The sequence below is a fragment of the Neolamprologus brichardi genome, chromosome 12, assembly GCF_056152115.1.
Source record: "Neolamprologus brichardi isolate AB-2024 chromosome 12, ASM5615211v1, whole genome shotgun sequence".
NCBI classification, from domain to species: Eukaryota; Metazoa; Chordata; class Actinopteri; order Cichliformes; family Cichlidae; genus Neolamprologus; species Neolamprologus brichardi.
This window is the reverse complement of record NC_142115.1, coordinates 6738749-6753165: the sequence shown is the minus strand read 5'-3', so window position 1 is coordinate 6753165 and position 14417 is coordinate 6738749. Positions and strand designations below refer to the sequence as shown.

Genomic DNA, 14417 nt, shown 5'->3' with positions numbered 1-14417 from the left:
AATTAAGTTGAACTTCCTGTAAACTACTGCAATGTGGAGTTAAACTACGAGTTTAATAACACGTGCTTCTCAGTATTGTGTGGTTTAAGTTGTTTTCAGTGCATTAAAAAGAAGCATGAATCCGCGCGACGGCACGACTCTCCAGCGTTTCTCCTGGCATGATTCTTGTGTTCATCAATGAGATGGGACCGCTGTGCTGTAGCTCGAGTCTGCGCAGTGAGACTGGGTCACAGTTGGGTGCAGCTCCACCAGAGGAGGAAGCGGAGTTTCCGGCTGTTTGCAGCGGAGAGTGAGGATTGCTGACGCCGCGAAACCCCGAGAAAAAACGCCGCCGGCTCGGGGGGCTAACAGTTTGTGATATCCTTAGTGGTGGTGGTGTTTTATACCGGGGGGATCTGGGGGCTGGTGATTTTCTTTACGCACCGAGGGAGTCCGACAGCTAACCGAGCAAAGAAGCGGTACACGGCGGGGGTGAGCCACCAGCTACCGGCATGGCCAGGGACTACGATTACCTCTTCAAGCTGCTCATCATCGGTGACAGCGGTAAGCCGACGCCGGGGATGCAGGACGGGAAGTGGGCCTTGTCTTATTTTTTTTTACAATGGGGGAAGCAGAAGTACTCTTTTAACCCGGCTATGTACCATCCGGGCGCTTTTGCAGTGTATTATTTTGTCTTTTAGGCACTGAAATTACTTGTTAAACGTACACATCCGCCATATTTTCGTGTCAGCTACAGGGCGGAGGTTGTGTGTCCGGGCTGGGCATGTCAGCCGATGAGGCCGGATACCGCCTCCAGACACTAAGGATTTATCTCTTGAAAATGTCCTATCTTGTTCTTATATCGGCTTACACAATTGTTTTACCGCCGTAACACAACACGTACTGTGACCTATACCGTTCCTGGGGTAGTAGGATGTAGTTTTGGCCTTTTGTTTGTATCTACAGTTAGCTAGGTTGTGTTGGCTAGCTATGAGCTAGGCTAACATGACAATTCCTTGCCTGGTTATATGTTGATAACTGTTAGTTATCATTTGCTGCACCGGGAAGATTAAATGCTAAGAAGTTTCCGGCACAGATGCAAATTCAACTAAGTCCGGTTAAGATGTTGCAATGGGTTTTGTTATTTATTTAGTTAGCTAGTTAGCTTGTGAGACCTAGGAGGTTGACAGTGGAGGAATGCTGCACTGCAAAGACATGTTTGTATCTAGTTAGTCAGACTACAGTGAAGTGAGACTGACACCGCGGTTAGTGTCAACCAAAGTGCCCTTTGGTGTATAAGCTAAGTATATAAGGTATAACAGCACAAAGACTCTGACTGCTTCTTCATGTTTAGCACCTTTTTATCATGTTAATAATTAGAACAAACAGCCACAGGTAGATGCATAACTAAGATCTGTGTATATATGGGAAAAAATGTTTGCCCCTCTTGTTTTTAAGTGGAAAACATGCTTTAAGAAAAGCGGGAAAATAAAAAAAAGTATTCCACCCTCAGCAGCTAGAGCCTCATCCCGCTGAACTTCTTTTGTGAGCAATGGTCTTTGGATTCATTGACAGCTCCGGTCCTGGCACTGCCCCATCAGCTGGCTTCTCACAGTGGAGAGACAAGGCAGTACAGCAAGCCCTTCACTGCATGTCACACACAGGGGCCAGTGTGCCCTCAGCTGCAGCATGGAAGCACTACTGTTTGCAGTGCTGCACAGAGATTTTTATTTATTTATTTGGGGGGCTCTGACCTTGTGCCCTTGTTCTGTTGTCAGACCTGCTGCTGGGAATCAGATTCTCCACTCACTGAATCCCTAGTTGAACGTGAACACCCTCTAACCTATGACAAGTTAGAGGACATACAAAATTTCACATGAACATCATTCTCTAAATGGAAATTTGAGCGACATTTCATGTATCAGATATGTATTACCTTTTTTCCATGGTCTGTGGTTAATTTATGCTCCATTGATGTAGAGATATAATTACAGGCTGACAACAGAGGTGTCCTGGATATTTTTACACCTGAAAGTTTTTTTGTTTTTTTTTGGGGGGGGGGGGGGGGGGGGGTTGCCAAGCTAAAGGCCCACACAACATGTTAAAGCCGATGAATGCTCTACTGCTTTGAAGCTTTGGTCATTGTATGTTTGAACAAAACTCTGTAGTGCTGAGATCACAGGAACCTGATAGCTTTTTATGTAAGGACAAATCAAACATGAAATGACAATAACACAATAGATAACCTGTGTAACTGGGCTGCAGGTTCAGTCCCACCTCAGGCCAGCAGAGTGACTTCCTAACTTTCAGTTGTAACCTAACAATCAATCTTACTCACACTTATAAACGAACCTCATTTTCAGTCCCTTTTTCTTTTTTCTTTGTCCTCTCCTGTCATCTTTTATTACTCTTATTTCTTTCTGAATTCCACTGTTTCATATCTGAATTTTTTAAGAAGCCTCCCGGTGTCTGTCTCACTGAGGTTAAATCGATTAAGATTCTAGAGCTACCTTCGTCATCAGAATGAGCATGTAGGGTGTAGTCTTGCTTACCCGAAGCCTTCAGCTTGTACACTGTGCAGCAGGTTAGATCCGTGTTTATGTCTTGAAGAACTAAATCTTTATTTACACAAAGATTAGAGGAACGATTCAGCTTGACATCCCCCACTTTTCTTTTGTGTGTGTGTGTGTGTGTGTGTGTGTGTGTGTGTGTGTGTGTGTGTGTGTGTGTGTGTGCGTGCCGTCATCACGTGGCGCTGCTCTTGGTTAACTAGGATATAATATGCGAAACCAAAACTCTTGCTCTGTTGTGGTGCAAAAAAAGTGTTTTCAGACTTGCCAGTATCAAAAATGCAGAGTTGTTATAGTGTATATTTTTTTTGCTGTGCCGCTGTACTTTAAACCTCTTCCTGTGCTTGTGTTTCCTCCTCAGGAGTGGGGAAGAGCAGTCTCCTCCTGCGATTTGCAGACAACACATTTTCAGGTGCGGGGCTCGACCAAAGCAGCGATGTATAATCAGGACTCCTCTCCGTTTTAGTTTCCATGTTTTCATAATAAATTCGATCTTGTGTTCGCGTGCCCACTCGCAGGTAGCTATATCACCACGATCGGTGTGGACTTCAAGATCCGGACAGTGGAGATCAATGGGGAGAAGGTGAAGCTACAGATCTGGGACACAGCAGGGCAGGAACGTTTTCGCACCATCACCTCAACGTAAGTGGATCCATTCACACACACGTCTCACCTGAAAACTCCAAGCAAAGGAGGCTTGGAGTTTTCAGGTGAAACTTTTTGTTTATGTTTCAACAATTAAGTCTGAAACCATGAAAGGCTCTTTGCGGTCCTGACATTAGGTTTTATATGAGGAAGCAGTAGAATAAGTTATTGCTGTTCTATGAAACTGGGTGGAATTCCCCACACATCCTAATTACAGATGTGAGAGGGAGGCTCCTTGTTGTGTGCTGTAGTGCTCCATGACGGTGCCGAGTGTACGTCATTACCCTCTTACACTTGCAGCGTGTTTTACACTGTTGTCCATGTGCCCTGAGGGTTCACAATGATCGGCACTCCCACGCTTTAAGAAGGAACTTTGGCCTAAATTTTTCTTTTCTCAACAGTTTACCTGAATAGACCAAGAACACAGCCTGCTGTCTGTCCCAGAAGTTCACTGCTGTTCAGAAAGCCTCTAAAAACACAACGTGCTGCTGCTACTCTTGCAAATTTTAATTTCTGTTTTTGAGAGCTTTTAAGCATTGGTCGACTTTCACAACAAATAAACATGAAGTCTGCCAGGATATAGAGATAGCAGTTGTTAACAGCATAAATTTGGTTTTGGTCTGTGCAGGCTTTTTTTTTTTTTTTTACTAACTATTATCGCTTCAGTTTGGTCTTGTGGTTTGATGGCAGCCTACAGAAAGATGCTCTCTAAGCTTTCAGAAGACATCCCATCATTTAAGTCAACCCACATAGCTCGCAATACCACGAGTGGAAGTCTGGAGTCTATTACATTTGTTTTAAGGTTGGATGATGCAGCAGTAGTTGACCTCCAGGTGACAGATGGTAGGTTAGTGGGCAAAAAAACCCCTTGATGCAAATTAATATGATTGCTTTTATTATGGATAACACATTTTTAGACTCTCAAAAATAAACTTCAGTAATCTTTGCCATTGTATCAAGAGAAATAGTCTGCATTCATAGGTTTCTATATTCATGACAAATAGTCACTCACTCAGTGCTCTGAGCAGCACTGATAGGAACATCATTGATGTGACCTACAGCTTAAACTGCAGTCATCTCACATGCTTACCCCTTTTTGACTTTGACTGAAGCAGACACAGACTGCGCTTGGGAGATATTGGAGCGTCATTTGCCTCCCGAGTATCGTCTTGAATGGGACCAGGAGGGCATGTTTGACTCTTATGTACTAGCACTGCTGCAGGGAGGCCAATCAGAATGCTAAAATCATCCAGAAAGCGTGAAATCCTTAACGCTTTAGCTCTTGTGGAGCATAGCAGTCCTAGTTTGGAAGGATTGTTGCGACTTGTTCTGCAGGAATCCCTCCAGCGAGCAGGCTGCCTATTAAGGGTGATTGTTCCCTGTGCTGAACTAGAGTGGCATGGTGCCTCATTAGATCCTAAATGAATGTTTCTGTGGAGATGGATCATGGGCAGTGACCTGCTGAGTCTACTCAGGCAGACTAACCTGAGGTGGTAGCCATATGTCAGTGAGCAGCTGTGTGTTTTCAGCCTCAGGCTTTAGCCACAGCATAATATCACTTTAACTTTATCTTTTTCTCTTTTAGACACTTTTACACTGTTGTTTTTCTCATAATTATTTACTGTTTTGCATTGTAAATAAAAGAGCACATAATGAGATTAACAATAGTAAAAAGTCCGCAGGTGGACTCCTATCAAGAGCATCTAGGTCCCATGTTCAAGCGCCAGCAGAGATCCACCTGAATGATGAGACTTTCAGTGAGTTCAGTATGCTAACCCTTTACAGAAAAGGGTACATCAGGTTGGGCTGTGAGGGTGTTTGTGTGTTTGGCAGTTTAAGGTTCTTTATTCATGTGCACTGAGCAGACATAAACGCACAGCCACACACCGCTGCTGTGTGTCTGTCCATCATTGATGGACATTGGGGACAAACCCAGACAACAGGCTTGGGTGGTATCTTTTTACTGAGGATACAGTAGTATTGTGTGTGTTGTGGTGTTTGTTTGGTTTTGTCATTGTAGTTTTAATTAAACAATTCGATGTTTCCACCCATACTAGTCAGCACTATTAATACCAGTCTGCTAGCAGGAGCAGTGCAGAACAATTGTCAGTACAGTAAGGCAGTCTGATTTGTTTAGCCACAAAATTAGACTCTACAAACTTCACTAATTGTAGCATGTATGTATAATAAGAAGCGCTCTCCTTCTATAAATAAGGAGAACTGAGCTTGGTCTGCGTTGGCTTTACACTTTACTCTTGTATTGGCAGTACAAAACATCTCATCAGATCATCCTTGTATCAGTTTCAGTAGTAAGAATAGTTTTTTTATGGTATTGAAAATCATGCCCAATAATGTTAATTTACATTAATAACATAGTGTGATGTAAATCCTTGATGCCACCAAACCCTATCAAAACAAGCTGTATCCCCAAACTGTCACAACACACACACACACACACACAGAATCCCTGACAAAAGTTTCTTTGTGTTTGTTTGGCGTAGTGCAGTGGTACTGGGGATTCACTCTCTCAGATCTGGCCTCTGTTTTTGAAGCCGGTTCATTTGTCTGTGCGGTATAAATGTAGTGCTGTTGCTTTTTCCTTCACACAGTCATACACTCTGTCCTGATGAATATATTTATTAAGTTGTGCCCCTTCAAGTGTCTTTCCCTTCGCTGGATAACATTAGTTATTAGCTCAGAAAGTTAGGGATGCCTTCAAATTAAAATTATACCGAAGGTCAGGCCATAGCATACTTAAACTGTTACACGGTGTAGTGGTATCAAAAACTCTTCACACATCAATCCTGTTGGCCTTTTTTTTATTTTATGTTTTTTAATGTTCCAGTCTGTTTTGTGTGTTAGCCATTTCTGCTGTGTATTTTATTTTCATCTATTAACTTTAACAAATTATTTTTTTACATATTTATTTGCCAACTTTAGCTTTAATAATTCCTTTTATTTGTTATTACCTTTACCAAAATATCTCTGCTGTTTATTCGTTAATCCTATCTAACAGTTTCTATTGAGGCATTACTTTTAGATTTACTTTTAAATTTATCCATTACTTTCCTTCACCATCATGTGGTGTTCAGAAAAAATGCAGGTCAAAGGGTTTTTTTTCCGCCACCAAAGCTACGTCCATGTTTTACCCTGCCTGTTATCTTTTATCTTTAGGTAATCAGTTATACTGTTGTTCATACTCTTCGGCCAACACTTTTAGCGTTCTCTAGCCTTGCTGCTATGCTACCATTTCTCTATAGTAAAAGTAGAAGTCGTTATAACTGTTTAGCTAATTAAAAATATTTTATCTAACTAGTCACAGCAGACGGACGCTCCTCCCTGAGTCTGGTTCTGTTGGCGGTTTCTTCCAATGTTACCAAGTTCTTGCTCAAAGGGTGTTGTATGACTGTTAGGGGATTTCTCTGTATTATTGTAGGGTCTTAACACCACAATTTAAAGTGCCTTGAGGCGACTGTTGTTGTGATTTTGCATTATATGAATAAAATTAAAATGAATTCAAATGATCTTTTTCGCTGACTGTTTCCCCTTTCTTCTGTCTTTAGATATTACAGGGGAACACATGGGGTCATAGTGGTATATGACGTCACGAGTGCTGAGTCCTTTGTCAATGTAAAACGATGGTTACATGAAATCAACCAGAACTGTGACGACGTGTGCCGAATATTAGGTGAGTGCGCTCCAAAGAAACACCTTGGCACTGTTCTCGCCTCGTCTTCTTTAGCTTAAAAATAGACTCTGCCCTTCACTCCAGTGCACGCCTCTTGTATTTGCTGGCAGTATGGGAATAATTTCTTGCTCCATTATTTTACACTGAGCTGTTTTCTGTTTTTAGTGGGAAACAAGAACGACGACCCGAACTCTAAGGTGGTCGAGACGACTGACGCGCAGAAGTTTGCAGAGCAGATGGGAATCAGCCTTTTCGAGACGAGTGCAAAAGAGAACGTAAATGTTGAAGAGGTAATTAGTTGTTTTGTGTTATTTGTAGCCTCAGACTGATAAGCTTGTCTGGCATGCACAGAAGCTCTGTGATAACTGCTGATCAGCTTGTCACTGCACAAAGCATCGCTGAAAGTTACTGTTTTTGCCCTGACAAAACAATCTGCTAATCGTTTACTCAGTTAATTCAAGTGAGTGCTATTATTTAAAACGGTTCACAATCACACAGCACAAAGAATAGTGTCATTATTTTTGAAAAGCTAAGAGTGGATTTTATTACTTTTTAACCAAAGGCTGTTAATGTGCTCTTCTGCTTTATTGCAGTGTTAGATTGGCTTCAGATTTATAGGAATAGCAATGAGAATGGTGTCGAGTTTGCTAGCCTGCTCATGTACATAGGTAAACAAATCCACCCCAAGATTCGCTAATCAAAACAAAATAACAACATCTATGTGGAAACTCATCATCAGAGGTTTTCCAGCATTGTGAACAGCTGTGGGTGTTGCCTGATTCTTAAGTTCAGTTATCCAGGCTGCAGCTTCATATTTAGAAATAAGACTCAAGTGAGGCTTTGAGCTGTTCCTTTAAATACTCCTTTGTCACCATTATGACACACAAATCTGACCGCTCTAATCTGTTCATGCTTTTTGGTTTGTGCCTCTCTCGGCAGATGTTCAACTGCATCACGGAGCTAGTGCTAAAAGCCAAGAAGGAAGTGCTAGCCAAGCAGCAGCAGCAGCAACAAAACGACGTGGTCAAACTCACCCGGAACAGTAAACGAAAGAAAAAGTGCTGCTAACAAACTCGAAGCCATCCACAGAAAAGCGGGCGGCGTCTTCACATGCATATACACACATACACGATGGGACTCAGAGCATCTAAATTAAAGAGCAGATAAAGATTTAATAAATATATGGTGAAAGATTTAAAAAAAAATGATGGCAAAAATGTCCCCTTTGGACAAACTAATCATGAAGACTTTAATAAAAAAAATTGTACAGATTTTATTAGACATCAGATCAAGTTTTATTTGGAATTCAGCAGATGGGCACTATTGACCTGAGGTCCTAATTTTTTGTTCAAGGATCTGCAACTGACAGCTGTAATGCTCCGATTTGTATCCACTTCCACAACCCTGTTTCTCTCACATCAGTATCTCATCTCTCCTTCTCATTCCACTGCACACGGGACATTCAGAGTCGGGTTGGACTCTGCGTCTGAGGAGGAGGGCTCACCTTTCCTGGATTTATTTGGGTTTGTTTTCTGGGGCGGGGGGAGGGGGGGGCAGTTTTTGGAACAGGTGTCTCTCCACTGAACATCTCCATTGAACATTTCTGTGTTATGATGGCTTCACGCCAACAGATCATGAACTTCTAGGTTTTGTTTTATTTGACTTGTTGGGGGGAAAAAATCACTTGGAGGAGGAGAAGGATCATTGGTAGTCAATCTTTAGCAACTAATCTGATGGACAGAACTGGTGACTTTTTTTCTTCTTTTTTGTCTGTATTTTGCCAAGTTTTCCCTTGTTTCCTTTCTAACTTCCAGTAGTGCTGAGCCATCCATAATAGATTTTTTTTTTTTTTTTTTTTGAGTGCAGCGGAGCAGTTGAACCACTCTCGGAGCTCTGGGACGTCGAGCTCCTCGTGCACCTTTCACTGCAGTCTTACTATGCTTCAGAGTTTGCTTTAAAACCTTCCCCCAAAATCTTTTTTTCTCCTTTTTTTTAAAAAACCGTGATACTGCCAATATTACATATATTAAAAAAGAAATATTAGGAGCTGCAGCGCCTCTCATTGGACAGTTGCCATAGTGGCCAGTGGCTGGCCAAGACGTTTGGTGAATTGAGTCCTCGGGCGCTCCCTCCCTTCATCCCTCTCCCTCTTTTACTTCTTTTTTCCTGCAGCGACCAGCCTTCTCTCCCCTGATGCCCACATATCAGCACCCCTCTCAGTGATGGACTCCTGCATTTGATCCAGCGACGGTGCATGGAAGCTCTTCGCCAAGACACCTGTGCAGCCACCCAAACCTCCCAAATACATTGCAGACTGTGGTTTTCAATCTTGTGTTTTTGAGCATGTAACACTGTTTGATTGGGTGTGTTTAGAAAAAAAAAAAAGATATGCCATGCATTTTAGCATTCAAACTCTTGTGGATTTCCTGCGTTTTCTCTTGCAGAATATTCTAAACAGTCGACTAAAGCATTAAGGTTTATCGCTTTGCTTTTCATGGTCATGACCTGCACTACCTGCCCAAATTGAAGTGTTACAGGACAGTGTTTTTTGGCGACCCTCCACATTGAGAGTGTGGCGCACAGTGGGACTGTTAATATAAGAACAAATGGGGATGAACTGCAGCACTGGATCCGCTCCCTCCCCGCCCGGATTTGCCACAGAGGCCGAAGCGTTGTACAATGTCTTACTGACATTATTATTAATTTTTTTTCTGTCTTTGGAATTGGGAGCGAGCTTGATGTTGCACAAGCTTCTGTCGAAAACGCTTTGTTTTCCTCCTCTGGGCAGGCTCCGGCAGCTGGTTTGGGATCCCGATACGTGTCAAAAGGTCACCGCGACCTCAAGGGCCTCGAAATGATATCAGATCTCACATTTTATGATTTCTCTTCATTATGTGTATGTATATATAAATATATTTGTGTGTTTATATTCAATATAGAACATACACACATGATTAGCACACCAACTGCACATGTGTTAAACATGGGCCGTGTGCTGTGGTTGAAAGACACTTGTCAGCTGTGGTTTGCTGTACACTGGAGACAAAGATGTACTATTCATTTTTCCCTACATGAATTTAATCAGTAATAAACGTTTTAAAAGAATAAATATTTGACACATAATGACTGATCTCATTTGTCAGTGGTCGGAGGCTCAGTCCCAACTTGAGTTTAAACCTGTGTCTGTTTTATTTTTGCCTTTTTCTAAGAGTGTTTTATGGTCTTTGGAAAACCTGTGACTACTTAACTCTTATGTGGGTTGTTCATATTCATTTAAAGGTTTATGGCCACTTAAGGAGCACCAAGTGGAGTAGATACCCTCATCTTATACTAAACATCATTAGTACTCATACCTGCCTGATTTTACATGGTCAGTGCAACTAGCTTCTTTTTTCAGTCGCTGTGAAGTAATGAGAAGGATTTGATAAATTACTCATATACTTCGAATTGTTTATTAAAATTTTTATATGACTAGTTTGTAATGCTGTGAGAAAATAAGCAAACCTGTCAGTCAGTCATTGAGTGTTTTTGTTTTTTTCAGTTTCTGAATAATTGAATCATTTAACTTTTTCAAAATTATTATTATTATTATGGCTTTTGTGTTGTCTTTTGGGTTGAACCTAAAATTTCTGCACAGAGGAAAAATATGATTTATGATTTGATGAAACAGTTTTACTGATGGAAATCATAAAAACTAAAAATACCGTAATTAAAAGAAGCTTCATGTGGAACGTGCTCGTGATAAAAGCAACACTTTTTGTGATTTTAAGATGAAATTATACATCTACAGTGTTTGAGAAATAAAAAAAAAATCATCTATAACTTATTTTAAACTTAAATTTAACATAATGTATTCCAAGTTATATGTTACAGTTTATCATGAAAGTTATAATACATGCATACCATGCCCAATAATGTCTGATCTCAGAAGATAAGCAGGGATTTCTGCCAATTGGAATGTCAGTGGTTTGATCCCTGCTTATGACATTTGCATGTTAACGATTCCTTGGGCTGAACCCGTAGTGTTAAATAAGTACCAGTTTGCTTTGTTGGTTGGTTGGCTGGGAGTCCAGTGCTAAAGTTGTCTGAGTAATGGCAGTGTTATTACTTTTGTAGGTTTTTGGTCATAAACTAAAGAATATGACAAATTAAGACTTGATGAAAAGTTAAGGCATTATCTAAGCTCGAATGAAATTCATCTGGTTCATCTGTTAGCGAATCACATCAGATCCCAAACATGACATGGATGTGTCACTTCCTGGATTCCTCGGCCAACAGGAATTCATTTATATCGGTATAACTTTATTCATCTTTCCTTGACACACACACACACACACACACGTGTATATAAAAATACAACTTTTGTAAAACTGCTTTTTCCTGCTTAAAACATGTGTGGCTCTGAGAACCACAGGCAGAAAGTGTCCCGGTTTCAAATCCAAGTCAGCAGAGACAAGTTGATTGTAAAGTATTTATTCGTACAAAAACAAACCAAAAAAAAGTCTTAAGAAAATTGCATGATTAATATTTTGAATAGTTTGAAGCGTTTTCTAACTGAAACAGTGCCGTTAGTCATGGGTGAATGGAAGCACTCACATGGAACACAATGGGCCCAACAAAAGCTCTAAATTCCTAAACAACATCCGCCCAAGGAGACACAAGCAAACATTCAATGGCATGTCTGTCTGCCCCTGGACACACACTCGATCCACGGTGGCAGCAGCGTGATGTTTACCACAGAGACACAGCACACAGAGTTTTAAAAATGCTTTCAGTCGGAAAATGAAGGAGCGGATACACCGAGGAAAAGAACACGATGCTGACAGAACTGAATATGGTACACAGTATGATTTCTCTATATGAAAAAAACAAACAAACTGAAGTCTGGTGATGGGCAGGAGCCACTGGTGTTGAGTCAGAGCTTTCTCACACCGGTCATCCAGTCACAAATCTGAAGGTCCAGTTTTTAAATCCATATGCCATCATACTTACTGCTTATTTCTGCCAGAAGGGGGAACACGTTTCTGATCACAACACATCAAACACAGCAGGAAAGAACTTTGTGATAAGACACCCCTAAATGGAGGGATTTTTCAAAGGCTGCATTAAAGGTCAAAAAATGATCACTGATATTTTTGTAATACCTTATGCAGACTGTTATTGGGATCTTTAAAATAAGTCACCTATTTCTGTGTTATGAGCAAGTGGCCTGTTGATTCATTTACACAGGACTTCTAAAGGAATATGTCATAAATGTCATATTTGCACTCAGACACATAGTCACATCTAAACAAACAGCTACCAACAGTAAGTTGGTATTAGCACTTTAATATTTCTCAATCAAACTTAAAATCTCAACCAATGCTCATAACTAATCCCTAAAGCATTAGTAAGCAATTTAGTAGTAGTTAAACTACTCCTGATATTTTATGAACTATTTATATGGGATGCCTTGTCAAAAAGTTGTATGAGAACGTGTCAGATAAACTGAAGTGAGGTGATGTTTTTAAGGGTTTACTGTAGATATGATGCAAAGTTTAGGTTGTTTGATCTCCTGGGATTAATTTGACTGGGACTATAATCTCAACTGCATGCCACACCAGAACAACAAAAACAGAAGAAAATAAAATACAGTTTACAAACAACATTATACAGGTGTTCTTCTGTCTACAAAAAGACTTTCATTCAAAAGGTACACATTTTTTGTCATATAAATATATCAATTTCATCCAAACCTATTCCATTTTTTATCTATATAAAAATCACTCTTTGGGTTGATCCTCCCCCTACAACCAGCTGAGACAACACAAAGACATCTGCATAGGTTTGCGCAGCTGCGTTAGACGTGAGTTCAAACACAGACAGACATGAGAGACATCGCTGCACCACACTGGGAGTCGTCCATGCATTTTCAGGTCAACGCCTGCTTTTCGACGACAGACGTCACCTACGGAAAGAACGGAAGCCCGCGGCCGAGAAATCAAAGTGCCCGTGAAGTACTGAAGCAATGAGAATGGAGGTAGAACTTCTCTGATAGTGGTAAACGCAAAGCAAAGCAGCAAATGCTGACCACTGTGGGGGACGTTTCATGGAGTTACTGTACACTGACATGCCTTTTAACAATGCGAAATTCAACACGTTGTTGACACGGAGAGCTGATGAGCACTCTACATACAGCAGTTCTGCTTTCTTCTCAAGCTGATGTAAACATATTGGAAATTTTGGTCAACTAGGAAGATGATTGACATCATGGGGACAACATTCAACAGTAGATTATCGTTTAAAAAAATTATACATTTTTAAATCTTAAATATAACATTAAATGTAGAAAAATAACAGCTGGACAGACTTTGTAAATTACTTGAGCTACCCAAAGGTTTATTCAGGTGTCAGAGGTGAACATGGAGGCCTGACTGTGTTCATAACACAGATCATTACACATTCACGCAATTCAGATATTCTCTTAATATAATACAAATATTATGATCCTTTTCTTTTTGGGTTAGGAAGCTAGAAACTTACACTAACCCGAAAAAAGTGTTGTAAAGTACAACAGGTAAATGGTAGGCTGGAGAGTTGTCGGAGAGTGTTGGTTGCATTATACAAAAAAACCCCAACAACTTAGGATTTGAGTTTCTTCTCCTGCTTTCAATGGAAAAATAATTTCTTTAAAACTAAACCAACTGTTGCAAATGGAACTATCTGCAAATACTTCAAAAACACATAATGTCACATTTTATTAAAGTTGTTTGGCAACATGACCACATCCCTAGAGCTGAAAACGCCTGCAGCAGTCACTTAACGATGGCTCCAAAAGTGAGTGATTCCCCTAAAGTCTCATGTTAACATGGATGTTAAAATCTATGTTTACAGCCTTATAATTAACTCTTCCATTAGGGTATAAACCCAAGGCTAAAAACTTGGGTGTAGACCTTTTGACTAGCAGGTGTGCTAACAGCTAGCTAGAAGCTGTATAGCTACTAGGCTTCACCTCTGCTAAATTGAACTAAACACCATATATGTGGTTTCTTTTCTTTTTGAACTTTTTAAAGTAGAATCTTCTGAAAATATATACGGCAGCCGTGCCATACAGAACATCTGCTGGAGTTTTGGTTAATGAATTTCTGGTATGTTCTTAATGCTACTTAGCACTAATTAGCTTATCAACGCAGTTTGCTAATCATGCTAGCATGACTTAGCACTCCAGCCTCTGATCCAAGCTCTGGCTCCAAAAACACAACATGCAGTGGCCAAAATGCTTAAATTGAAGTTTCAAAACTATAGAGTCCAGAATTTTCTATAAAGTCTATGGTTCACTGATCCATTGGGCAATGGACTGTAGCATTAGCAATCGTTTTAAAAATACGTTTCTTTGTGCCAAATAAATTTCAGGGCCAAAAAAGTTGGAATCAAAATAATGGAATAAAGATAGTGATGTCTTGGTGGATTTAATGAGAAAAAGCAAACAAACGTTAAGCTATTTGTTTCTATAAAAATATTGCTTAGTGCAGCTTTAATAGTATGTATATATTTGT

The 14417-nt window shown here is 40.4% G+C and overlaps 1 protein-coding gene across 1 annotated transcript; it reads left to right on the top strand.

The window, feature by feature from the left end:
- Nucleotides 1-222: 222 nt before the first annotated feature.
- Nucleotides 223-9991, top strand: rab35b (RAB35, member RAS oncogene family b). Its single transcript, XM_006797522.3, has 6 exons — nt 223-543; nt 2911-2961; nt 3068-3191; nt 6758-6882; nt 7048-7172; nt 7822-9991. The coding sequence occupies exons 1-6, from the start codon at nt 492-494 to the stop codon at nt 7948-7950; spliced, it is 606 nt and encodes a 201-aa protein (XP_006797585.1). The 5' UTR covers nt 223-491; the 3' UTR covers nt 7951-9991.
- Nucleotides 9992-14417: the final 4426 nt, after the last annotated feature.

Bases quoted from the DNA above. Each gene is read 5' to 3' on its own strand.
- rab35b (XM_006797522.3), top strand. From the start codon at position 492: ATGGCCAGGGACTACGATTACCTCTTCAAGCTGCTCATCATCGGTGAC. The intron at 544-2,910 runs GTAAGCCGACGC...TTTCCTCCTCAG, and splicing joins GCTCATCATCGGTGACAGCG to GAGTGGGGAAGAGCAGTCTC. The intron at 7,173-7,821 runs GTAATTAGTTGT...CTCTCTCGGCAG, and splicing joins AGAACGTAAATGTTGAAGAG to ATGTTCAACTGCATCACGGA.